A 24,767-nucleotide genomic window follows, 5' to 3' on the forward strand; every position below is an offset into this window, starting at 1 on the left:
GTCTCTTACCTATAAAGACTATTTTCCCCACTTATAAATCTGTAGGGTCATAGTTCCTAACAACACTTCACTTTGTTTAAACTTCCACTGATGATACTTGCCTAAATCAATTTTTACATTGTGAATTGTAGAGAAATTGCTTTTTAATGTCCATGTATAATAGATTCATATTTGCAAGGAAAGAACCCACTGTTGCTTTTTCTTTTAAAAATATTATTTGGGCTAGGATTTAAAGATATTTATTATTGTCTGAGTTCCATGCATGGTTTTTTCCCTTAATGATAGATTTGGAAAGACCGTGGTTTAATTTAAAACAATAAGTCAAAAAAAAAAATAAAAAAATAAAACAATAAGTCAATACAGATCAGTCAGATGGTTCTTAGAATTGCTAACAGTGAGGCTCATCGAACAATCATGTAATACTTAACGCCTGGTGGGGTGTAAGGAATCACACTAGATAGTTTAATATGCTTAATATTAAAAATCGTACCTCTCAAATACTTACCCAGTTGAGAAGATAAGACACATGCATATACAAATAGAATAATAGTCACAGCAGAAGATCATAAATGCGAAGTTACTGGTGTAGTCAATAAATAACTCTGGGAAACGAACTAGGGGTGGTAGAAGGGGAGGAGGGCGGGGGGTGGGAGTGAATGGGTGACGGGCACTGGGGGTTATTCTGTATGTTAGTAAATTGAACACCAATAAAAAATAAATTAAAAAAAATAAAATAAATGCTTTCAGTGTTCAGAGAGCAATCACTGAAATTCGACGTGTGCAAAGCAATGTAGGTATATGAAATGTTTTAAAATATCGGTGACATCCTGAACCTAGGCCTTTTAAGCATGCTTTCTAGCAAATATCATGTGCCTACCATGTTCCAGCAACTAGAAAAAGAATGAAATTTGTCCCTTACCCCTGACACAATTATTGAGTGAGATGAAACACATGGGAATGTATCCTCCCTATGATCATAAAAATGCTGTAATATAATTATCTCTTTAGTGCCGTGGCTGTATGGAGGAGAGAACTAGGACTTCATACTGCTTTGGAGATGGGTGTGGGTGGAAAGGCTTCATGGGGGAAGTGGCATTTGAGTCTGATAGGCAGCGTTTAGATTGAGAATGGAAGGATATCCTAGGCATTGGAAGGTGGGCCCACATGTGAGGGGTGTGACTGTACATGTCATGGTTTTAGGGGTGCTAGTGATGCCATTTTCAGCTGGCTCAAGAGTGGTCCTGATTTGAGAGGGTGACAGCAGTGTGTTCGTGTATGTATGCCTGTAAAACTTTTTCTCATATAGGAAAAGAACACAGTTGAGATTTTAATGGTAGGTATAATTTTTCAGAAAACATGGAAAGATGAGCAGCGGACTGAGGAAGGAACTCAGGAAACACTCTAGTAGCAAGTGGGGAGTGGGAGGAAGAAGAGACTCTTTAGGCAAGCACAAAAGGAGTTATTAAGAAGAGCGCAGGGATCCCTGGGTGGCGCAGCGGTTTGGCGCCTGCCTTTGGCCCAGGGCGCGATCCTGGAGACCCGGGATCGAATCCCACATCGGGCTCCCGGTGCATGGAGCCTGCTTCTCTCTCTGCCTATGTCTCTGTCTCTCTCTCTTTCTCTCTCTGTGACTATCATAAATAAAAAAAAAAAAAGAAGAGCGCAAAAATAGTAAGGTCAGAGCTAATAGAGGAGAGGTTTTACAAGCAGATAGTTAATGTCACATACAACAGTGTACATAGGGAGTGAAAACTGAAAGGCTTTTGGGTTCCACAGTAAGAGGATGCTCTGAATTCATTTTCAGTGATTTTGGGGGGAGAGCGGTGTGGTAGCCAGATTTCTGGGGAAAAGGGAGAGTCAGATGCTTAAATACCAAATTGAAGCCATTTTTGGGGTAAAATTTGGCAGCAAAAGTAGAGGTGAAATAAAACGGGACTGCTTGGTCAAGGGAAAGTGTTTTTAAAAGACAACCCCTTGTTGTCAGCACAGAGGGGAATGGCAGAGGGGAATGTGGTGGTGGGTTGTTAGCAGGGAGAGAGCAGGCAGAGGGTGGGAAGAGATGAGAGCAGGGGGTTGCTCTAGGAAAGAAGGAGAGGCGAACCTCAGTGCAGAGGGAAGGAAGGATGAGGGAAGAGCAGAGACAAGGAAGGAATCTTAAGGCAGAGAAGAGGAAAAGAAGGAACTTGCATGTGATGGGCACATGTGCTATGTGAATTTGGTTTTAGCCCTCCCTTCTCTGTTCATGCCCCCAGGTGCTCTCAGGGAGGAGGTCCCCTCTGCCTGCACCCTCTGCAGGTGGAGAACTGCATGGCAGAAGGCTAAAGGGCAGGACAGTAGTCACATGGTATTTTCTACCCTGAGAAAAATGTTAATACAAAAAAGAAAATAAACACCAAATCTGGGCAGCCCCGGTGGCCCAGCAGTTTGGCGCCGCCTTCAGCCCACGGCGTGATCCTGGAGACCTGGGATCGAGTGCCACGTCGGGCTCAATGCATGAAGCCTGCTTGTCCCTCTGCCTGTGTCTCTGCCTCTCTCTCTCTCTCATGAATAAATAAATAAAAATCTAAAAAAAAAAAAACAAAAACCAAATCTAATAGTATTTTAAAATGTGATTATTATTAATACATAAAGATTTAAAATCACCTGCTTAGAAACAAAAAGCATTACGGGACTTAATTTTAAAAGTTTTGCTAGTATTTACATTCAAAAGCATGTCTTCGGTGTAAAAAATGGTTGAATTTTTGAATGTTTAGAATTTTGCAGCATGTCATTTTTTAAATTATTTAATTATTTATTTATTTATGTATGATAGACACAGAGAGAGAGAGAGAGGCAGAGACACAGGAGGGAGAAGCAGGCTCCATGCCGGGAGCCCGACGCGGGACTCGATCCCGGGACTCCAGGATCGCGCCCTGGGCCAAAGGCAGGTGCCAAACTGCCGAGCCACCCTGGGATCCCCATCATGTCATTTTTTTTAAAATGAGGATTTTCTCTATGAGGATAATGCATCAAGACTTTAAACATTTTAAGCGACAAGAACCAACACAAGCTTGAGCAATGAAAGAAAAATTAAAAGGGGATGTATTTAATAGATTATGTAAATGAGAACAAACTGATTTCAGGTATGCCTGATGATGTCAAACGTTCTCTTTTTGGTTCTATTCTATTCTGTTTCCATCTGTGATGGTCTCGTTGTCGAGCAGGCTTCTGCTCAGTAGCATGCATGTGGTTACTGGCAGCCCCAGGGCAGCAGCATCATGGCTCACTATCCAAAAAGAAGATAGACTTTCCCACCAGCCATGTGGTAACTATTAGAGAGATTCTGTTTGTGTAATTTTGCCATCCCCAGTTATCACTGTAGCCAGGAGTACAGCATACGCTGATAGTGGAGAGCCTGGGTTGAGGGAGGTCACCATGATTGTGGGAGGAGTGGGGGCTCTAAAATTTTGGCATGTTCCTTTCCTGTCTTATGCACATATGTATGTATGTGTGTGTATGTATTTGTTCTATAACAAACCAGGTTGTCTAGTGAAAGTCTTGTGTTGAAATCAAATTCCTGAGGAAAGAATCAGCCTTTGATTGCTTATATAAATGAGCCTTAACAGCTTCTTTAGTTTATGATTTCATAAAGATACTCTAGAAGCCTTTCCTTTTTTATAAGTAAAAGTGTTTTCCGTGCCACATATCACAATATTTTTATGTCTTCACAAAAATGGAGCAGCTGTACGTGGGTCGATTTTAGTAGCAGCAAACACAAACACAGAGAAACAAAACAACCATCACAACACGCACACAACCTGGGTTTCTAGTTGGGATTTTGAAAGTGGTTATGATGGAAACACAAGCATAGCTGCCTTTGGAGTCAGCAGTTCTGGGCTTTTAGAGAAATTGTGGGGGGATTTAAGATAACAACACAGGATACCTAGTGTAGTTCAAGGCTTCTGAAAGGTGCTTGACAAGTGATAGGTATCAGTATAATTTTTATTAATAAGCATTGATCTTTTGTGATGCTACAGAGAGCTCTGTGTGACTCTAGGAGAAGTCCTGGGATTTTTATGTCAGCTCTTTCCGTGACCAACTGTGTGCACCCAGCATATCAAGGTACTCAACAACACTGGGTCTATAAAACAGAGACGTGGGGGAGATCTTGTCAAGCTCTAAAGTTCTATTATTTTCACTAGAATGATTTGGGTCACAGAAAGATGTTAAGTAGGAAGAATCTTTGTATACCGTAAAGAAAATAAATGATCCTAGTTTTGGTGTTAGACAGATTTGGGTTTGAATTTCAAGTCCTCTGCTCACCAGCTGTGCACACCTAGACAAATTGCTAAACCTTGTCCCCTCATGTAAAGAATGGCAATAATTAGTAATAATACCTGCTCTACATAGTTTAAGGATAGAAATTCAGAAATGCATTGGATTTATCTTCAATAACATTTTACTTTTTTTTTTTTTTTAAGATTATTTATTTGAGAGAGTGAGACTGAGAGATAGAGCCTAGTGAGCATGAGTGGCGGAGTGAGAAGCAGACTCCCCACTGAGCGGGTAGCCAGGAGTGGGGTTCAGTTCCAGGACCCTGGGATCATGACCTGAGCTGAAGGCAGATGCTTAACTGACTGAATCATCCAGGCACCCCAAATCATTTTACTTTATAAGAATCTGTAAAGTTCCTTCCAGCTCCAAAATTTGATATGTGGTATTATTTGTATTATATGAATATTCCATCTTTTCTGGTAAATTCCAGCTAGGAAGATTATTGTAAGTCATGATTATTTTAAGTGTATGGTTATAAATGTATGGTTATATAGGTGACCTTTGGCACAGCAGCATTTGTGCCCTTTGAGACCTAAACATGCTGCCCTTTGAGACCACGTGATGTAGATTGTTCATATGGACCATTTCATAACAGGATTTGAGCACTTCTTAGTTAGCTACCTTACCAAGTAGTTAGGTAGTTAGGCTTAGTGGTGGAGTGTGTTGAAATTTCCCCCATAAAATTGTGCCAGCAAAAAAGAGGTGTATAAACTTACAAAAAGGAAAATCTCAAGTTGTGGACATGGGATCTACTAAGGTTCCCATGACCAAGCCAGATATCACTTAAAGATTATTGTGAAGGTCAAAGGAAATAATGTATGTAAGCCCTTGAACATAATATTTTCCATATACATTGGCTACTACTATTGTTATTTTTATCTTTCAGGAATATTTTTTCCTCTTGGATCACCAACATATTTAGTCATGGGCAAATCCAGGGGACCACCCAGTGCCATTCTTACCCGAGGGCTCTACTGGAACTGTGTATCAGAAAAAACTGAAGAAGCTCAACTAAAACCCCAAATTAAAATTTACTTTCTTTCTGATCTAGCTTTAGTTTCTGAGACAATTTTCAATGAGAAATTTTTTTATTATTCATTCATTCAGCGAATCTGTAGGACTCATTAAGGGTCTAGGTACCAAGGAAAAGAGCAGTGACCACAGATAGGTAACATACTTTGTGTTAGAAAAAAGCCAGGTTCTCACTTAAATTTCATTTCATAATAACTTTGTAGTTGCAAAATAAAATTAATCGAAGCTCTAAAATCAAATAAGGCACCCTGGTAGTATACCAATGACTTTCAGGTAGAACCTAGATGGTAAAGAAATTTGTTTAATTTGGTATTTCCGAAACTTTTTTGACCTATTCTACTCTTTCCCCCCCTCCACTGAACCCACTTTCAGAATTATAGTCTAAAGTAGGTTTGTTTAACTGGAAGTGAACAATATTAGGTTATTCTGTGATATTTGTAGGACAGAAACTACTGCCTACCAAGAATATTTTATGGTTCGTCTTAAACTAATTGGGTGACTCCGTCCTGGTTTGCCAAGGACAGTTCTGGTTGATGCCTGTTGCTCCAGTGATTAATAGTCTCTTCTTTAAATCTCAGAAGTGCCCTGGTTTGGATGATAAATGAGGTGGTCCCTTGCTTAGCGAACACTTTGGGATCACATATGTGCTACCCAGCATCCTAAGGCTCGGGTATCTAGAAACTTGGTTCTCGCAACACTCTTGTGAGGTCGGTACTGTTTTGCCCTTTTCTTTTTTTTAGCATGTGAGTAAACTGAGGTATAGAGAGGTTGAATCTTGGGATTCCACACCCAATAGATAGTGGGGTCAGGACTCAAGCACAGGTAGGCACATCTGGTCCTGTAGGTGTGCTCCTGACTGCGGAGCCTGTATATGCAGCCGTGCATGTTCAGTGAGCTGCTTTGATAGGCCAGGGTGGAGCCCAGGAAAGGGGAAGACGGGAACCCCTGGGAAAGGGGTTTGAAATCGGGAACAGGTGGAGAGCAGGAGCCAAGAGCAATGCTGCTTCTGGCTACATAATGTAGAATTTGGTTTTCTTTTTTCCTCAAGGAATTGCCCTCCTAACTATGAAGAGATGTTTTCCTTTTCACTTTTAATTAATGTCCAGAAGTCCTAGTTTTCCCTTGAAACCTAACAAAAGAGTGTTATTTAAAGCAATTTATATGTATTTTGTTTTTAAATTTAGGGATATCTTCTTTTTCCTTTGGTAACAGAAATCACACTTTTGGAAAAGCCGTTTAAAACCTATCCCAATTGATTTATGACAGGTTCTTCTGAGATCTAAAAGTTAATTCTAGGAAATATATGGAGTTTCTGTACTACCCTCTCTCTAGACTTCAGTGATAACATTTGACTTGCCCCTCATCTCAAAGGGACTCCCAATTGAACTGTGCCATCTGGAAGTTGAAGAATGCTAAAGTGTGTTATTATTTTGTTGACTGGTAATTTCTAAAACTGGACAACAGTAGTTAACAGTGTGATTTTTATAACCAGACTTGTAAATGTATAATTCTCAGAATTTTAAATGTGAGTATTCAGGGAAATTGAGCCAAACCAAACCATTAAATAAGTGGTATCTGTGCATTCAGTTAGACTGAACAAACATTAACTCAGATTCTCTTATAGTTCACATTTCTGCTTTGTACTTAGGAATAAAAAGATGCCTGTATCTCCCGCTCCCTCCCTTCATCCCTATCCACCTCCCCAGGTCCAGTCCTTCCTTCTCAACCTCCCACAAACCTTTGCTGTGTGTCTGCTTACTTAAGAGGAGTAAGTAGTGCCTGCCTTCAAGTAACTTGTCCTTTGGGAGACACACTGGCTCCTGAATCAGCTCAGAAAAGTGTGGTCAATGTTGGACTGGGTTCACACCCTGATTAAAATGGGATGACCAGAATCTAAGTCATGTGGAGGAAGGAGCGGAACTGGAATAGTAGTGGGAAATCCATGGTATCAGAGGGGCTCAAGGTGCTGGCCAGGGAGGACTGTTGCTGTGTTAAGGGGTCGACAGCCATGTTAGTTACCACGAGTTGAGGGTTGAGGAATCAACGGGAAATGAGAAAGCACTCTTGCAAGAAGCTTGATGTGGTAAAGGGGGAATAGATAAGATTGTAGGTTGAGTGTGTAGTAAGATCAAGTGAGTGTTTTTTATAGAGAACGGTAGGTATATTTGCTGCTGAGGAGGGAGCAATAGAAATGGAAGGGGATATTTAAAGACAGGAGAAAGAAGATAATAGAATCCTGTAGGAAATTATATTTCTCAAGAGCATAAATGGAAAACAGTTTTGTTTTTTCTAACTCAGAATTCAAATTACATGATAAAATAGATCATTAAACATCTTTATGATGTGAAAGCTTTTCTCATAAGGCATATGTGCTAACATTTTAAAAGAATTATATTAAAGGAAAAATACTTCCATGTTATCAAGAATTCCTGTTTGGAAATAATGACAAACTCTTTTATCTCACCTTCCTCATTGCTCGGTCCTCTAATCAAAAGCAAATGGGTTTTTGCTGAGAATAGAATATCTGTTTTAAGGGTCAGATGTGTCAACTTGTTTTGACTAGCTAGAAGAAGGGGTGCTAATTGGGTCATAAATAGCAAATTTTCTCTTTTTATAAGTCAGAGCTTGAGAATTCCGGAATCTTATTCAATAGGTCTAGGTGGGACCCAGAAACCAATTAATACATTTATCTACCAAATGTTTATCAAGTGCTTTCCTACCATATTCTTATTACCATAATAATAATACCATAATAATACATAAGTGAGGTTTGAAGGTGGCCCAGGTGCCTACTGTAATTGGAGGACAGAGATAATTAAATAGGATAATTTCATATAACAATAAGTGCTACAAAGAAAGTAAACTGTGGGATATACTAGAGACTTACCCTATCCAGGGAGAAAGATAATTTTGCACAGGGTGATCTTGGAAGTTTTGAGGAGATAGCTTTTTTAAACCTTGCTTTAAAAAAAGGTGTTTTTTTTTTTTTTTTTAATCATGGTAACATATACAAAATAAAATATATGTCAGAAAATTTATCATTTTAACCACTTTTAAACATACACAGTTTGGTGGTATTAAGTCCGTTCCCAGTGTTGTGCAGCCAGCCATCCAGCTCCAGAACTTTTTTCATCTTGCAAAATTGAAAATCTCTAAAGCTTTAAAAAAACTCTCTATTCCCCTTTGAATGGGATTACAACAGGAGATGGAAATTGCTATACTTCTTTTGAAATAGGGAAGCAGATGGATACATAGCATTGGATTTAGCAGGGAGGAAAAGACTAAGTGCATAATACTTGCAAGAACTACAGGACGGTGGCCTGAAGCTCCCCAGAGGCTCGGCTTTGGGAGGTACCAGACACTAAGGAAGGCAGGCATCAGAAGTGGAGCTGAAAATGAGTTGATTGGATCCTTAGGTTCTCTCCCTGTACACTTGGTGTAGGATAGGTAACCATCCACTACCACCACTCCTGGCCTCAGGAGGCCAAGATTGATTGATTGATGATTTTTAAAAATTTATTTGAGAGAGCTTTTGGGCATGCACGGGTAGGGGGGCATTGGGGGCAGAGGTAGAGAATCTTCAAGGATACTCCCCACTGAGCATAAAGTCCACTAGAGGCTCAGGCTCAGGACCCTGAGAATCATGACCTGAGCAGAAACCACGAGTCAGCCCCTTACCCGACTGAGCCATCCAGGTGCCCCCAAGACTTATTCTTTATAAAATTTAAATGATAAAATATAAAATTGAAGAAGTGCTTGCTTTCTGAACCAGGGGCAGTAGGTGGCTGATTGATTCAAAACAGGAAGATTAAGGGAAATCTACACCTGAATTGTGGAACTTAGTCTGTTTTCTCTGCTCTCCTTCCATAACACTGTGAAGCCTATCCTGCTGATCCCCTGCAGAAGACTGAAATATCTTCAGATATGGATAGGCTCACTACCACAGAACCCTTAAATGGATACTTAAAAGCCCCATTTCCCCACACAGACCTTTGAAGTCAATTTTTTTCAGAGCCTCATTTCTAGATAGGAGTTAACATTCCAAGACCATTGAACATTTGGGGGAAAGCCTCTATAAAAAGGTCAAAATAAGCAAACAGAAACAAAGGGGTGGAGGATGGAACGGTACTTGGGAGTATTGGGAGAAAACAGACACTGTAAGGGTCAAGAGAAAACCCCCCAAAATCCAGCCCTCTAATAGTAGTATCAGAGAAAATATGTTTTTTCTTCCCCCTAAAAAGAAGGAGAAAACAAAAGCATATTTCCATGAGGGTAAAGAGAACTGGATGGGAGATGATAGCAGACCAGAGGCACCAGCTGCATTCTCAGCTATGAAGCTGAGAACCTGACCATGATTGGTAACAGACTTAGCAGAGCCCAGACAGTGGAAACATACTTCAAGGATATGGGTGGGTGGTGTGCAAGCCAATATTGATCTTCCTTTAATTTTGATGTGCATCGCTCTATTTGGACTACTGGTTCTTAATTTTTTCATAGTATACTCTTTCCCACTTGAAGCTATGAATGAGCTGTCTATCGGTGGAGAAATTAGAATTACTAAATTTCTTACAGTTCTCTTAAATGATTGTGCTTTACTACATCCTTCTCCTTAGTGCTTGTGAGCCAGTGTTTCACAGAAGTAGATAGCTGATGCTTTTCTGGGTGCTAGAGACAGTGAGTTTGATAACGCTGCCAAAAAGAAAATAGACAAAATATTTAACCTAAAAGTATGTTCTACATTTTGTTTTAAAGTAGTTGTTTAAAACTTGGTACTTCCTTTTGGAATAATATAAAAAATGATTCTTGGATTCCCAGACTACACTAAAAGACTGTCCATCAGCAATTAAGTGGCCATTGGTGGGTTCTCTGGGAGACCTCACTGCTTTTGTAAACATCTTCCTAAGAAAAAAAAGACTTTTTTGTGGTACAGTGTCTCTGGATTTGGAGTCCCACAGACTTGAATTCAAATCCTGCCTCTACCATTTTTCTGCCGCGTATGTGTAACCTTGGAGAAGTTATTTAATGTTTTTGAATCTCAGCAGAATGGGATGAATAATGTCTAACTCAGAGGACAGTTATGATGATTAAGTGAAATTAAAGTAGATAAAGCACTCAGCCTGCCTCCTGGATGCGGTAGGGTCTGTTAAGTTTCCTTCACTTCACCTTTCTGTGGAATGTGATAAGAGGGAACATTATTTTTCTAGGACTTAAGGGAAGTGCAGACAAATTAAATTGAAGGTGTGTAACATTTTCAAAATGGGATTCCCCTGTTTTAAAATTTGCCTTATTTATTTGCAACCCATGTGTTCCTTGTAGTCTGATAGATTTGCTCTTGTAATGCTGTGGAAGGAGCATGGGAAGGGGACTCAGGAGATTCAGGGTCTAGTTAGCCTCCTTTTTCTACTACTGACTAGATGAGTGATGTCATTTGTGTGTGTTACTTCCCCACTTTGGGTCTCCTTCCTGATTTGCAAAATGAAAGTGTTCTCTTGCAATATGATTTCTCACAGTTTGCTTCTGCTCTAATGTGATCCTGAGACCGATGAAACTTAGATATCTTTTTGCGAGCTGGGTTTTATGGGGTGTTGAGGTTTGGGATACATTTATTAATATAACTCATTTTATGTATTTGAGGACTTGAGGCAATTGGACATTACTAGACTAATAGCCGATGTTTGGCTTTTCATTGGACAATAGTTCTAGCTGTGAAACCTATTTTTGCATGGAAATATGCCAGAAGTGGCCATTGCTTTTCTTCCTATAGATTTAAGTGCTCTTTGGTGCTGTTCCCATGAAGCTATCACCAGTATTTTCAGAGTCCTGTGGATTTTACCATTGCGCTTACAAACCCCTTTGCTCCCAATGGTTATGGACATTCTTATTCCTCAGATGATTTTGGGGAGTGGTGTGTGTGTTTGTGTTTGAAATTATCTTTAATGTTTGTTATGCTAATCTCAGCTCAGCTGTCATTACCAAAGGAATCCTTTTCTGACCCCTGGGCTAGATCGTGTTGTACATTTACATGTTTGTTTGTTTTTTTCCTTTTCATTGTTTGGGTTATATACACATCTACTTTCATAATAGTTTTCTTCTCAGCTGGATTGAAAGCTCTTGAGGACAGCGACCACATACATCTCTTTTGCTGACTTTCATCTACAAGGATCTGGCACGTAATTGACATTCGGGACATATTTTTTGAATAAGCGAATAAAATAAAATTGTTCCTTGACAAATATTAAGCGAGTAGAAATATAATGGTAATTAAGAGCTCAAAGCACTTACCAGAGTTAATGACTGTAGCCTTTGCTGTTACTGAACAGTGAATTTAAAAGGAAAAGACTAATGAAGGTGGTTGTATAAATGACTTTTATTATTGTTTGTGCGAGAACAGTGAACATTCCCTAGTACAGGAAGCAACTTTTAAAAACTGCTGGCAGAACTTACGAAGTCCGAGTGTCCTTGACCCTTAGATCAAATGTCTTCGAGCTGAGTTTCCTTAACTCTTCTTCAGTTTGGGATAAACATCTTGACACAATGAAAGATTTATTTCACATAATTTTTGGTCTTCCTAAACAAAGAGCTTAACTAAAGTTGCTGAAACGGAAAACAAACACTTTCTGAATTTTACTGGTTCCATTTGAAAAAAGTTTGTTTCCTTTCAAGTGCATAACGTTCAAATGAGCTCAGCTGTATTCGCAGATAAACATGTTGATTCATTTGACCCAAAGCTACTGAATGAAGCCTGGAGGGGCACAGGTTGTTCTCCCCCACCCAGCGGCACAGTGTTTTTCTTCTTCTCTGCCCTTTGGAGGGCAGGGGCCTGGAATTAGTGACCCTCCCTTACCTGAATTGTTTAGAAGGGAAGGGAAAAAGATTGGCTCACCATTTACTTCTCCTTTCCCTTGCCTTGTTGTTATCTTTAATTTATGGCACAGGCTTCTCATCCAGCACTCATAGTATAAGGGCTATTTTGTGTAGTCACTGTGACGTGTCATTTGACAGTTTTTACTGCTCTATTTTGGGTAATTAATCTATTGTGAGTCAGGTGAGATTCATTTTGAGGATGGACTTCGTTTTGAAAGCAAAAAGAAGTATGCTATATGTAGTGGTGGTGGGATCATAGATGGACTCACGTACAATGAATCCATGCAGAGCTTTTATCAGGTATCTAAAGAACTTTTCTAAGAACTTGAGGATGAGCCTTGGTATTTTGGAATAGTAGTTAGGAAATAACCACAAATATGTGGCTTGTACTGTTTTAAAAACCCTGTAATTGTTTCTTTCAGCATATATTGTGTCCCAGGTGTTTCAGATTTGCAAAGATTAATAAAAAGTCCTAGCTGCCTTCCAGTAGCTTACCATCAGTGTACCATTTCCCAAAGCATACATCATTAGTAGGTGAATTTTCCTCAAAAATAGATTTATGTCATTGAATAAGTTTTGGAAATACCTGGACTAAAGAAAATAAAAGGTTTCTTTAGTATAAGTGTACATTGTGGAATTCCAAAAAGTACTTATGCTTTGTAAGATTGTTCAGAGTTCCTCAACACCGTTTCTTTTTCTCATGAACCTTCTGCGGTGGGATCTGAGGGGAAGGAGGGGGAGAGATATTGGCAGTGATTTGTGCAGGAAGAGGATGATTGAGGACTCATGGAACCCTCTTTGGGAAACACAGGACTGATGTTATCTTCTTACGGAGCCCATGCCTCTAAATTCTGCCTCAAACGGCTAGCATTTGCTGCAAGGGGCTGTTCATGCTTCTTCACCCCTTTTAGGTCAGATAAGGGACTTGGGTCTTTTGATTGAATAGATCAGTTGGATGTGGGGATTAGTAATCGCTATGAGAAATGGTGCTTCTTTTCTCAAATTCAGACTGTCTTTAAGCATACTAACCATTTCTTCCAAAACAGGTACACTTCCCACCTTTTCTGTTCGATTAGACTGTTTTGCACCTTTTCTAGGCAGACAGGAGACCACAGTCATCATTGAATCTTTGCTTTGTCGTATTCAACCAGAGCCCCAGTGCCTGTAACCAAACACTGCCTGATTTTTCCTTAGCATTCACTGGTGTTTTCTCCCTTTCCCACTGCCATGGTTCACACAAAGTAAGTAATTAGTAAATATTTGTCGAATGATGGAATCTGGACGACTAATGTCCTCCAGTGACAGATGGGTCTCAGGCACTCCTTAGTCTTTAATTCTGAAGCACTTTGTTCCTGGTACACTCTGACTTACGCTGGATTTCTGCTCTGATATCTCAGTAGCTCATTGATGTGGGGAAGGTGGCCCAAATGTCATTACCTGGGGACCTTGTCTGGGGGCCTTGTCATTACTTGGGGCACAGGTCATTCCAACCTGGCCCTCACTACTTTTTGATATGTACTCTTTCCCCTGTACTATTGCTCACCATTTCTGTTTGTCATGAGGTTCTTAACCTTTCCAGGTTTCACCTGGTGGCATGTATCACTTTTTTTTCTTGGAGTGCCTGTTTTTGGACCACATATTTAATACTTAAATCTTAGCCATCAACAAACTCATGTTAAAAGCTGATGCTTCCACAATCTCTCCAGCTGTGAGAGCTGTTGTTCATCTGCACACACAGCTTTTCTCTATAAATACAAGTTTGTCCACTCTTGGTGCTGTTGGTATATATTGTGGTAGATAATAATATGCCCAGCTTATTGCCTCTGAAGGTATACGTTTCTCTAGGCAATACGACATTGAGTTTGCTGAAACAGATAAACCTCAAATCTCTGTGGATTAATATCACTTGAATTTTGTGTCTTGCTTGGCAAAGTCCAAAACAAGTACGATGCTCCTGCTTTTTGCTCCTTCTGTCTGATGACTGCATTGTCGTCAGCAAATGGTTCAACATGTGCTCATCTGCATGAAGCCGGAGAGGGAAAGAACACAGAAAGATCACCCTGGGGAGGTTTTCGGTGGACCAAGCCTAGGAGTAGCACTCCTCATTTTTCATAATTCATTAGCTAGAACTCAGTCGAGTGGCCACATTTGACTGCAAGGGAGACTTCTGAGGAAGCATGTGCCTGGGAAGAGAAGAGGTTTTTGTTAATATGAGGCAGTTTGTCAGCGTGCTTAGAAGCCTGCTTTCTGAAGTCAGACAAACCAGGATTTTATTTTAATTTATTTTAGAGAAAGCAGGAACGGGGAGAGACAGAGGGAGAGGGAGGAACAGACTCCCTGCTGAGCAGGGAGCCAGACTCAGGGCTCCATCCTTAGGACCCTGGGATCATGACCTGAGCTGAAGGCAGACGCTTAACTGACTGAGCCACCCAGGTACTTCCAAACTAGGATTTTAATTCTAGCTGTGTCACTTAATCAGCTCTGTGATTTTGGACAAGTTACTTCTCTTTTCAACTGTAAGATTTAAGCAATACTGCAGATAAAGTACTTGGCATATTTAATTATTCAATAAATTTTAGCTGTTATTGCCATCCTTAGCAACATATCTTGTACCTTTGTTGCGTAGGTGCTTATTAAATAAATGGTAAATGACTTTAAGCATGGCTGGTTTTAGGAGCTATCCGTGTTGTCACTCTTTTCTTTCATTAATAGTATTTTGGTGAGATCTATCAAGAGATCTATCTATACCAGAACTTACACATTATGCTATGCTACACAGCATACCTAGTTCTATTGCACTTTGCAGATACTGCATTTTTTACAAATTTTACGAAATTTTACAAATTGAAGGCTTGTGGCAACTTTGCAAGGAGCACATCTGTTGGTGCCATTTTTCCAATAGCATTTACTCCTTCATGTCTCTGTGCCGCATTTTGGTAATTTTCACAATATTCAAACTTTTTTCATTATTTGTTGTGCTGATCTGTGAGCAGTGATTACGACTTGCTTGAGAGCTTATGTGATAGCATCTTTTTTTTTTTTAGCAGTAAAGTATTTTTAAGTTAAGGTATGTACTTTTTTTTTTTAGACATAATGCTGTTGCATATTTAATAGACTGGTATATTGGAAACAGAACTTTTCTATGCACTGGAAAACTGAAATACGTACTTGACTCACTGTTGCAATATTATCTTTATTGTAGTGGCCTGGAACCCAACCTACAATATCTCCAAAGTTTACCTGTACTAAATTATATTATTCCTACCAATTGAGGATTTCATAAAGATACTTTGAAAAGAAGAATGAACAATGTTTTTGTAGACGTCAGAAGATAAAGTAGGAAAATCTCCCAGAAAGTACAGTAAAAGAAAAAGTTGGAAAATAGGAGGAAAAAGCTAGGAAAATTAGAAAACTGGTCCAGAAGTTTTTAACATCAGAATTACTTTCAGAAAGAAATCAGAAGAAATGGGGGAGGGGGATAATCATGAGATAAATCAAGAACATATTCTAGAAAAAGGACATGATTTTCAGATTGAAAGGGCCTGTTGGATACCCTGCACAACAATTAATGGTGACCCCACATTAAGGCACATAGGAAGAACCAGGAATCAGGACCTTTAGAGGTCTCAGCAGTAGCAAAAGCAGAAAGATAATGGAGCAGCAGTGCCTTTCAAATTCTGAAGAAAAATGATATCCAAAACTAGTCTAAGTAGTGTAAATGATTAATCAATATATATTTTTAAAGATTTTATTTATTTATTCATGAAAGTCACGGAGAGAGGGGCAGAGACACAGGCAGAGGGAGAATCAGGCTCCATGCAGGGAGCCTGACGTGGGACTCGATCCCGGGACTCCAGGATCATGCCCTGGGCTGAAGGCAGGTGCTAAACCGCTGAGCCACCCAGGGATTCCCATGATTAATCAATATTAAGAGTAAAATAAAGATATTTTGAGAAGGACAGATCCCGTGAGAAGGAGGGAATATGTCAAGAAAGAGGAGGATCCAGGAGAGCCGAGAGGTGGGTTTGGACCCAGGAGAGGGTGAAAGGGCCCCCAGGGTGGTAGCTACACAGCAGGCCCAGGGGAACCTGTCCAGATCAGAGCAAGTCAGAAGGCAGGGAGGTACTTTTTCAAGGAGATGAAATTGGTAGAAATCTGATGTGAATGAATATATTCAAAGGGGATTTGTCAGACTGAAGAGTCTCAGGTTAATAAGAGATAAACATATAGTAGATACATATATAGGGATAAATAATGCAGTAAACTAAGTAAATGAGAAGCCAGGCAATTATTAACTCCAGGGAAGACAAAATGTTACGCAGGAAAAGAAGGGTAATTGGTGTTTACTCCTTGGCTCAGTTCTGAATGCCCTATGTAGTCATGATACAAGCCTCCAGTATTGATCTAATAACCGGAGTATTGAAACAGTGGGGGCGGGGAGTGTGGAGAGTGACAGGACTAGGAAACAGCTCAGTCACTAGAGAATACTCCACCCTGGCCGTTTAAGAAGCAGTGACACAAATATACTGTGTTACTTAGAGATGTGGAGGTAAATTCCAGAACAACTAACCAGGGAAAGTTTGGTGGAAAGAAAATATTGGCAAGATAGGGACCAGAGGCTAGTGTTTCTTAACAAATCTTATAGATCTAGTTGATTCTTAAGAAACTCTATGGGTTGCAACGTTTATATCTGAAACTCTGGATTTTAGAGAAGCCATTAACTTTAGTGGTTTTTTTCCTAGATCAGAAGCTTTTCAAGTGCTTCAGTTTCTCACTTAAATGTTAGATTCAGTTAAATTTTCTGTAGTATATATTGGATTTGAAATGCTTAAATTCTTCTTGTTGTTGTCTTCATTATTTAGATTTTATGTATGAATAAGGTGTTGCCTGGGAGTCTGTCCACATCAGCTGCTGTAGGACCAGTTTTCCCAAATCCCCTCTTCCTGCAGTGGTTCTGCTCAGTCTCTCAGACCTAGAATAACTATTCCATCTGTGTTAGGCTCTTCTGGGTGTTAGGTTAAGCGGGGTCAATTCTTACATTAGACTCCTCACTTAGCACCCCTTTTGGGTCTTTGCTGATATCTTATTTCTTTGTAGCATTTAAGTAGTATGAATGCTTGTGTAGTACGAAGCTCTGTGCTCTTCTGACCCCTTTTCCCAAAGCTCGGGTGGAGGGTGGAACAGCGGGGCTACGGTGAGTAGCCCCAGAAGAGGAGGGTATCACCAGGCAGCATTTCTGGTTCAGCAGCTTCTGATCATTTTGCCATCTCCATCCTGGCTCTTTCTACAACTTCACAGTTCTTGATGATTGGTTTACTATTACCTGCTTCTTGCATACTTACCTCTTCAATTCAGAGTTCTTAATTGTTTGTAAAAACGAAGTTACTAATTAAGTTTTGCTAATATATGTAGAAAGGGGATTTCTTAGCACTATTGAAGGTTTCCCTGAACCAGTGGAAAGGCTAGGATTGGGATCTCAAGATGGGGCCATGTAGCTGGGAGCAGTGCCTCTGTTCCTAAGATAGCTGTGGAAGGACACTCGGTAACTGAAAATCCTGTGTTTGAAGGTTACCATTCTCTATCACATTAATGTAGCTCTTAAAAACTTGTAAACTGAGAAATTATTCCTTTTCAGGTACAGGTCATAGTGGGGCTAGTGATGATGACTGGATTTGTAGTTACTGGGATTTTATTTATTTATTAAAAAAAAAGATGTTTATTAGAGAGAGTGAGCACACCCACAAGTAGAGGAGACAGAGAAGCAGACCCCCTGCTGAGCAGGGAGCCCAGCACATGGCTCCATTCCAGGACTCCGGAATCATGACCTGTGGCAAAGACACGTGCTTAGCCAACTGAGCCACCCAGACACCCCAGTTCCTAGGATTTTAAATCCAGAGATTAGAGAAAGAGGAAATACAGTTTTTCATGAGGTAAAAGCCTAATTTTGGTCTATTTTGTACTCAAGTACTCCTTTTTGAGGAGAGTTAGAGGCTAGCCTTAGGTCAGTGCATTTCTGGGTGTGTTCTGGCTAAAATGGAATTCAGATCCCTTGACCAAAACCCTCCCCTGGTTTCTCGTCTCACGTAGAAGCAAAAATCCAAACTGCTTTTGATAGTTTTTAAGGCTCAGACTGCCCTGGACAGAGGTGAGTTTACCACAGAACTAATAATGTTTACAGCCTCTTGCTGGAGTGGCCATTTCCTAGGCTGGACCAAAATCGCTTGAGGCCGCTATAGCTTTCCACTGTGCCTTTCTTGCTGTCATATTTCCTGTCCTTGCAGACTGTGCTGGAGTGGACACTGGCAGTTTGGGAACCTCAAGGAGAGGGGTGTGAGATGCAGTACTGTGATTTGACAGTCACTGTCATGGGTAGTTTAGTGATTGCAAGCTGACACAGTGTAACACCTTCCGGCTGACATCTGCTCACGATGGTGTTGGGCCCAGGATGAATGGGGATTGGAACTTGTCCTGTGGCACCCATCCTATACTGGAAGAACATGGGCAATGGAGGAGAAGCCAGGACAGACCATTTGCAAGTGTGTTGAATATTCCAATCTTCTTGCTCAAGTGTGAAAGAAACATAAAAGAGGTTTTCACCAGTTCAATAATTTGAAATATTTACATGGTATCACCAATAGTTGTGAAGGTGCAAGAAACCTTTCTAAACAATCAGTAATAAAAAACAAATTTTTACCCTTTATTTCAGATAAAAGACTAAACTGTTGTCTCTAAAATTAATATAGAAGTGCACCGGTGAGTTAATTATTAAAAATATCATGTTATAGTTTAGGATGTTTTGATGTGGTCAACAACTTTTCAAGAATTATAATTTGATGTAGCTTCCTTTCTCAATCCAAAGAAATACCCAATTAGGACCTCATTTTGTTTTCATAGCTGTATATTCCTTTTCTTGAGAGAGCTCTTCCCCCCCAGTTGCATAAGCTTCAAGCTCCATTGAAACCTGGGTTTCCTCGTCTGCCTCTTTTCCACCTCATGTCATGTCCACACATTCCCACTCACTGGAGTCCAGGCTTACTCCTCCTGTTGTTCCTCAGGAGGATTAGCTTTGTTCCCACCACAGACCTTACACACCTGCCCAGGACACTCTTGGCTTTTCAGAGAACTTTTCATTGACTTCTCAGGTGTCTTCTCAGAGCATCTTTGACCACCCATTCTATAGTATTCTTTTCTTCCTCCCTCATCTCTGACATATCACCTGCTTGATTTTCATAGCGTTTGCCAACACCGGACCTTCTATTGGTGTTTTTATGGACTGCCTCTACCTTTTGGGACAGAAGCTCAACGTGTGAGAACTTGTTCACTGCCATGTTGAAAAGTGCCTGGACCTTATCAGGCACTCAGTGGATATCCATTGCAGGAAAAGTTACGAATAAGCTAGCGCATGTACATTTTGCTGAGTATTTGCTAGTTCAGTTTCTTATTTTGTTAATTGTTTTTGGCATGTTATTAGACAGATATTATTATGGTTTATGCATCCCTCCCTCACATCCTACTCTGCTTAATACAGGGGTATACTGAGTTCAGTGTTTAGCATTCTCATGCATTTGTATTTTAAGTTTTTTCTTATGTGTAAATGCATATATAAACAATAGATATGTTTAACAATAGAACTAGTATGTTTTTAAGCTTTACATAATGGTACCATATTGCACATTATCTCCTGCACCTTTTTTTAAACATTATGTTTTAAAGATGTTTTTATATTGATACACAGAGTCTTCTTATTTCTTCATTTGCTTTGCTGTGAGGTTTTGCATGAATAAATCACACTTTACTGAACTGTTCCATTGAGGGGCTTTAAGTGGTTGCTATTTTTTTTTCCCTATCACAAACCATGGTGTGAAGAGGTTTTTTGTAATGTTTATTTGAAATTTTTTTCTAGGATATGTTATTGAGGTAGAAATTGCCAAGTTGTAAAGATGCTCATCATTCACCTTACCTAAAAGGTTGTCACCAGTCTTCCACCAGCAGTTCAGGAGAGGCGTCATCTCCTTGCCATCACTTCAGTTTGTCAAATGTAATCATTCTGATGTGTGACAGCGGTATTGTGTGTTTAAAATTTGCATTTCTCCAGTTACCAGTGGGGTTTCAAAATTTTTTATGTGTCTGTTGCTATTTAATTTCTTTTGTAAATTGTTCTTTCTTGTCTTTTCTCCCCAAAGTTTTTTTGTATTGGATGATTTGTCTTTTTCCTATTGATTAGTAGGAATTCTTTAGCTATTGGTAGTAATAATTTATCTAAATCACAGATATCTTCTTTCAATTTGTGGCTTGTCCTTTTAGTTGCACTTGTACTAACTTTTGTTGTGTCAGACTTTTTCATTTTGATACAGATACACTTATCAATCTTTTTCTTTATAGTTTTAGCTTCTGGTATCATAGTTAAGAACAGTTTTGCCTACATTGAGGTTGTAACAGAAGTCTATTTATTAATTATCTATTAATGCTAGTAAATTGCCACTCAAGCCTACTTAGTTTATTTATTTATTTTTTTTAAATTTATTTATTTATTTATTTATGATAGTCACAGAGAGAGAGAGAGAGAGAGAGGCAGAGACACAGGCAGAGGGAGAAGCAGGCTCCATGCACCGGGAGCCTGATGTGGGATTCGATCCCGGGTCTCCAGGATCGTGCCCTGGGCCAAAGGCAGGCGCCAAACCGCTGCGCCACCCAGGGATCCCAAGCCTACTTAGTTTAAAACAAACAGTAAGCATTATGATCTCTCCCTGCCCTTGGGGACAGTGTGGCAGGGTGGTTCTCCCCTCTGTCTCTGTTTGCAGGTGAGATGGCAGTTAGTCTGCCATCATCTGAAGGTTTGTCTAGAGCTGGAGGACCTGCTTTTAAAGAGAGTCTGTTCACATGGCTGGCACTGGGTGTGGGCTATTGGGAGGGGGCCTCAGTTCTTTGGTCCTTTACCAGAGTCACTTGAGTATCCTCATAAGGTGGAGGCTGGCTTCCCCTCAGTGAGGGAGGCAGACAGCAGAGTGAGGTGGGAAATTCGATGTGTTTATGATCTAGTATTTGAAGTCACAGCCCTGCTCACTGGGGAGGAGATCCTATGGGGGCTGCAGGAGCTGGGTGTGCAGATCACTGCGAGGTATGCATATCACTGCAGGCTGACCTGGAGGCTAGCTACTGGAGTGTCTTCTCTTTTCTTTTAAGGTACCTAAAAGTTCTTTCACATTTTGATTTCCTTTCCTCCACTTTGAGGGTTTTATATTGCATGTGCATGTGGTGTTAGGAAGGGGATCTAACTTCACTGTTCTCTACAGGTATAATTTGTCCCAATCCCATTTAATTAAATAATCCCATCATTATTGTTCTGTTTGTATGTGGGTTTGTTTCTGGACTCTTTGTACTTCTTTAGCTTCTCTTTCCCTTCCTCTGCCCATACCACTTTACAATAAGCACTGATCTCTATAACGCAAGCCTCAAACTCCTTTTGTTCTTCATGGTTGCCTTAGCTCCTCTTGTCCCCCGAGGACCAATAAGAGAGAACTTGTTAGATAAATCTATTTGAGTTTTAGGATTAGTCTTCTAGGCTCCATATAAAGTCCTGATTGGATTTTGCTCATTTTAAGGAATACAAAGATATGACCTTTTTTTTTTTTCATTAAAAAAAAAAATAATAGCACTCCATAAAGATTTGTAAAATATAGATAAAAAGAAACTTAAAAAAAGAAGACCCATGACCTCATCACCCAAACATCACCATTATTGTGATTAGGAATACATATTAGGAATCCTTAAAGATTTGATTTTGTAAAAGTTAAATCTGCTCTGTAACAAAGGGCATGATGTATTGGGAAAAAGTAAGGGATTAACTAATCTTTCCTTTCCTTTCCTTTCTTTTCATAGTAGGCTCCATGCCCAGCATGGAGCCCAATGTGGGGCTCAAACTGATGACCCTGAAAGTAAGACCTGAGCTGAGATCAGAGATCAGGAGTTGGATGTTAAACCCACTGAGCCCCCCCAGGCGCCCCTAACATTCTTATTATACAGTGTGCTTCCATAAATTATTGAAAAAAAAGAATAAAGGACCCAGTGGAAGAATGGGCAAAGAACACGAACAGGGATTTGACAGAGGAGGATGTACAAAGAAGTGCATATACACCCATTCCTCAGATGGTAGCAATTTTCTACATTTGTGTTTTTTCTTCTCATCTCCTTTTCTCTCTGTCGCCTTCTTTGTCCTTCTTTATATATGATATTTTGAATATATTTATAGAGAAATTATGTAGATAAATTTAAAAATATTTAGATGTTTAAATGCATTTATGTTCAAATGTATAGATTTTTTTTCTGAACCATTTGAAAGAAAATTTGAGGTATAATGTACTTTGTGCCCTTATATATGTCAGTCTGTTTCCTAAAACGACATTATGTTACATAATGTGTAGTTATCAAAATCAAGGAATTAATCATCAGCATAATACTATTATTTCAATATTGCCAATAATAAACTTTATCCCCCTCCACCCCCCAAAAAAAACCACCTTAGGTCATCTTACACATCTCATTATGTGACATCATGATGTCTCATCCTGCGGCAGAGACATGGGTTGTCCTGTCTCTTCAGTTTCCTTTAATCAGGAGGCACAAGATGATCTTGACTGTCCCAGTCCTGGTGATGGAAACCTTGATCACTGGTTACAGTGGTGTCTCTGTGTGTTTGATACTTTGTGACTGTGTAATGTCTGGTTACTCCTCAGACATTGACCTGCCAGTTTTGGCATCTGTTATGGTTCTTGTTTGAATCAGTTATTAAGGATTCATGGTGATTTTCCAGTTCTCTTGTACCTTTTTTCATTTTAATTGACTTTTTATGAGAAAGAAGAAATTTATTTTCCCTCGTGAATTCTGGTTTTATTCAGTGGATAATAATCTTTTACTATCATTATTAACTTTTTAAAAGTTTATTTTTCTTTAAAATATTTCTTTTTAAAATACCATTATAATTATCTATATTATATTAGTGTCAGGTGTACAATATAGTGATTCAACAATTCTATACATTACTCAGTGTTCAACGTAAATAGTGTGTCTATTTCACCTATCCCTCCACCTCCTCTCTAGCAACCATCAGTTCTTTATTTTTAAGAGTCTCTCTCTCACTCTTTTTTAATATTTTATTTATTTGTTCAGAAGAGACACACAGAGAGAGGCAGAAACATAGGGAGAGGCAGAAGCAAGCTCCCTGCAGGGAGCCTGATGCAGGACTTGATCCCAGGACCCTGGGATCATGACCTGAGCCAAAGGCAGATGCTCAACCACTGAGCCACCCAGACGTCCCTAAGGGTCTCTCTCTCTCTCTCTTTTTTTTTCCTCATTGTTTGTTCTGTTTCTTAAATTCTACATATGAGTGAAATCATATGGCATTTGTCTTTCTCTGACTTATTTCACTTAGCATTATACTCTTTACATCCATCCATGTTGTTGCAATTTTTTTTTGTTTTATTTATTCATGAGACAGAGAGAGAGAGAGAGAGAGAGAGAGAGAGAGAGGCAGAGACACAGGCAGAGGCAGAAGCAGGCTTCATGCAGGGAGCCCGACGTGGGACTCGATTCTGGGTCTCCAGGATCACACCCCAGGTTGAAGGCGGTGCTAAACCGCTAAGCCACCGGGGCTGCCCTACAAGTGTTTTTTTTATGACTAAATAATAATCTATTGTATATGCACACTGCTTCTTCTTTATCTGTTCATGTATTAATAGATGCTTGGGTTGCTTCTATATCTCCTGTATTCCTTTGGCATGTCCCATCAGTTTGTAAAGCTTTTCTGACATTCTGACATGGTAAGGTATTCCAGGCTTATCATATCCTTTCCCTTTTCCAGTTTTAGAATCAGCCATTTCTCCACAGAGTTCTGGTTCCTTCTAGTGGATGATAGTATTAGCTTTCTTTTATTCTTCTATTTTCAATTACCCTTATTCTTCCTTACTGTACTTTTTTACCCTATCTTGATCCATTCTGTTTTTTCATGAGTACCATGCTGCTTTAATTATTAAATTTTATATTTTAGTTAACTATTATTTTAGTAGATCTCTTTGCTATATATTTGACACTGTGAGCAGTCATCTTTTCTTACTTCTAGAAGCTCATAGTTCCTCTTTGATTAGCTTCTTTGACTGCTTATCTCATTCTTCTTCTGGATTATTCTTCCTTGATTAAATTTTTAAAGGATAGAGTTTCCTAAGATTCTGTCCTTTCTCTGGGGATCTAGTACTGTCAATGCTCAGTCTGCACTGGTTCCATCCCTCTGGGACAATTTGATAATGTATATCAAAATTACAAGTATATGCTCCTACTTCTGGGAATGTGTCTTACTAGTATCACTGCTTATTTCATAAAGACATGTGCAGAATTATTTATATGAACTTTGTATATGATAGTAAAAGATTATTCATACAAATTTGAAAAGTTTATTAGCTTTTTCTCCCCATATCTACATGAGGCTAGATTTTTTTTTACATGTGTGACCCAAAACCTAGTGCAACAGAATGGGGGAAAAAGCCCAAATGTCTATTAATAGTGGA

General features: G+C 39.5%; 1 protein-coding gene across 9 annotated transcripts in view; it reads left to right on the forward strand.

The window, feature by feature from the left end:
- Positions 1-24,767, forward strand: part of AKT3 (AKT serine/threonine kinase 3) — a 308,393-nt gene that overhangs the window by 34,357 nt on the left and 249,269 nt on the right. For 4 of the 9 annotated variants that reach the window (XM_072830372.1, XM_072830374.1, XM_072830377.1 and 1 more), the window contains exon 1: positions 21,275-21,393. The exons of 4 other annotated variants lie outside the window; for them this stretch is intronic. In XM_072830372.1, coding sequence (XP_072686473.1) covers positions 21,290-21,393 — 104 coding nt within the window. In that variant the 5' untranslated portion in view covers positions 21,275-21,289. Of the gene's footprint in view, positions 1-3,204; positions 3,305-21,274; positions 21,394-24,767 lie in introns of those variants that run through there. One more of the 9 variants, XM_072830373.1, reaches the window with a different exon arrangement.

The sequence above is a fragment of the Canis lupus genome, chromosome 6 (assembly GCF_048164855.1).
Source record: "Canis lupus baileyi chromosome 6, mCanLup2.hap1, whole genome shotgun sequence".
In the NCBI taxonomy this organism is placed as follows: Eukaryota; Metazoa; Chordata; class Mammalia; order Carnivora; family Canidae; genus Canis; species Canis lupus.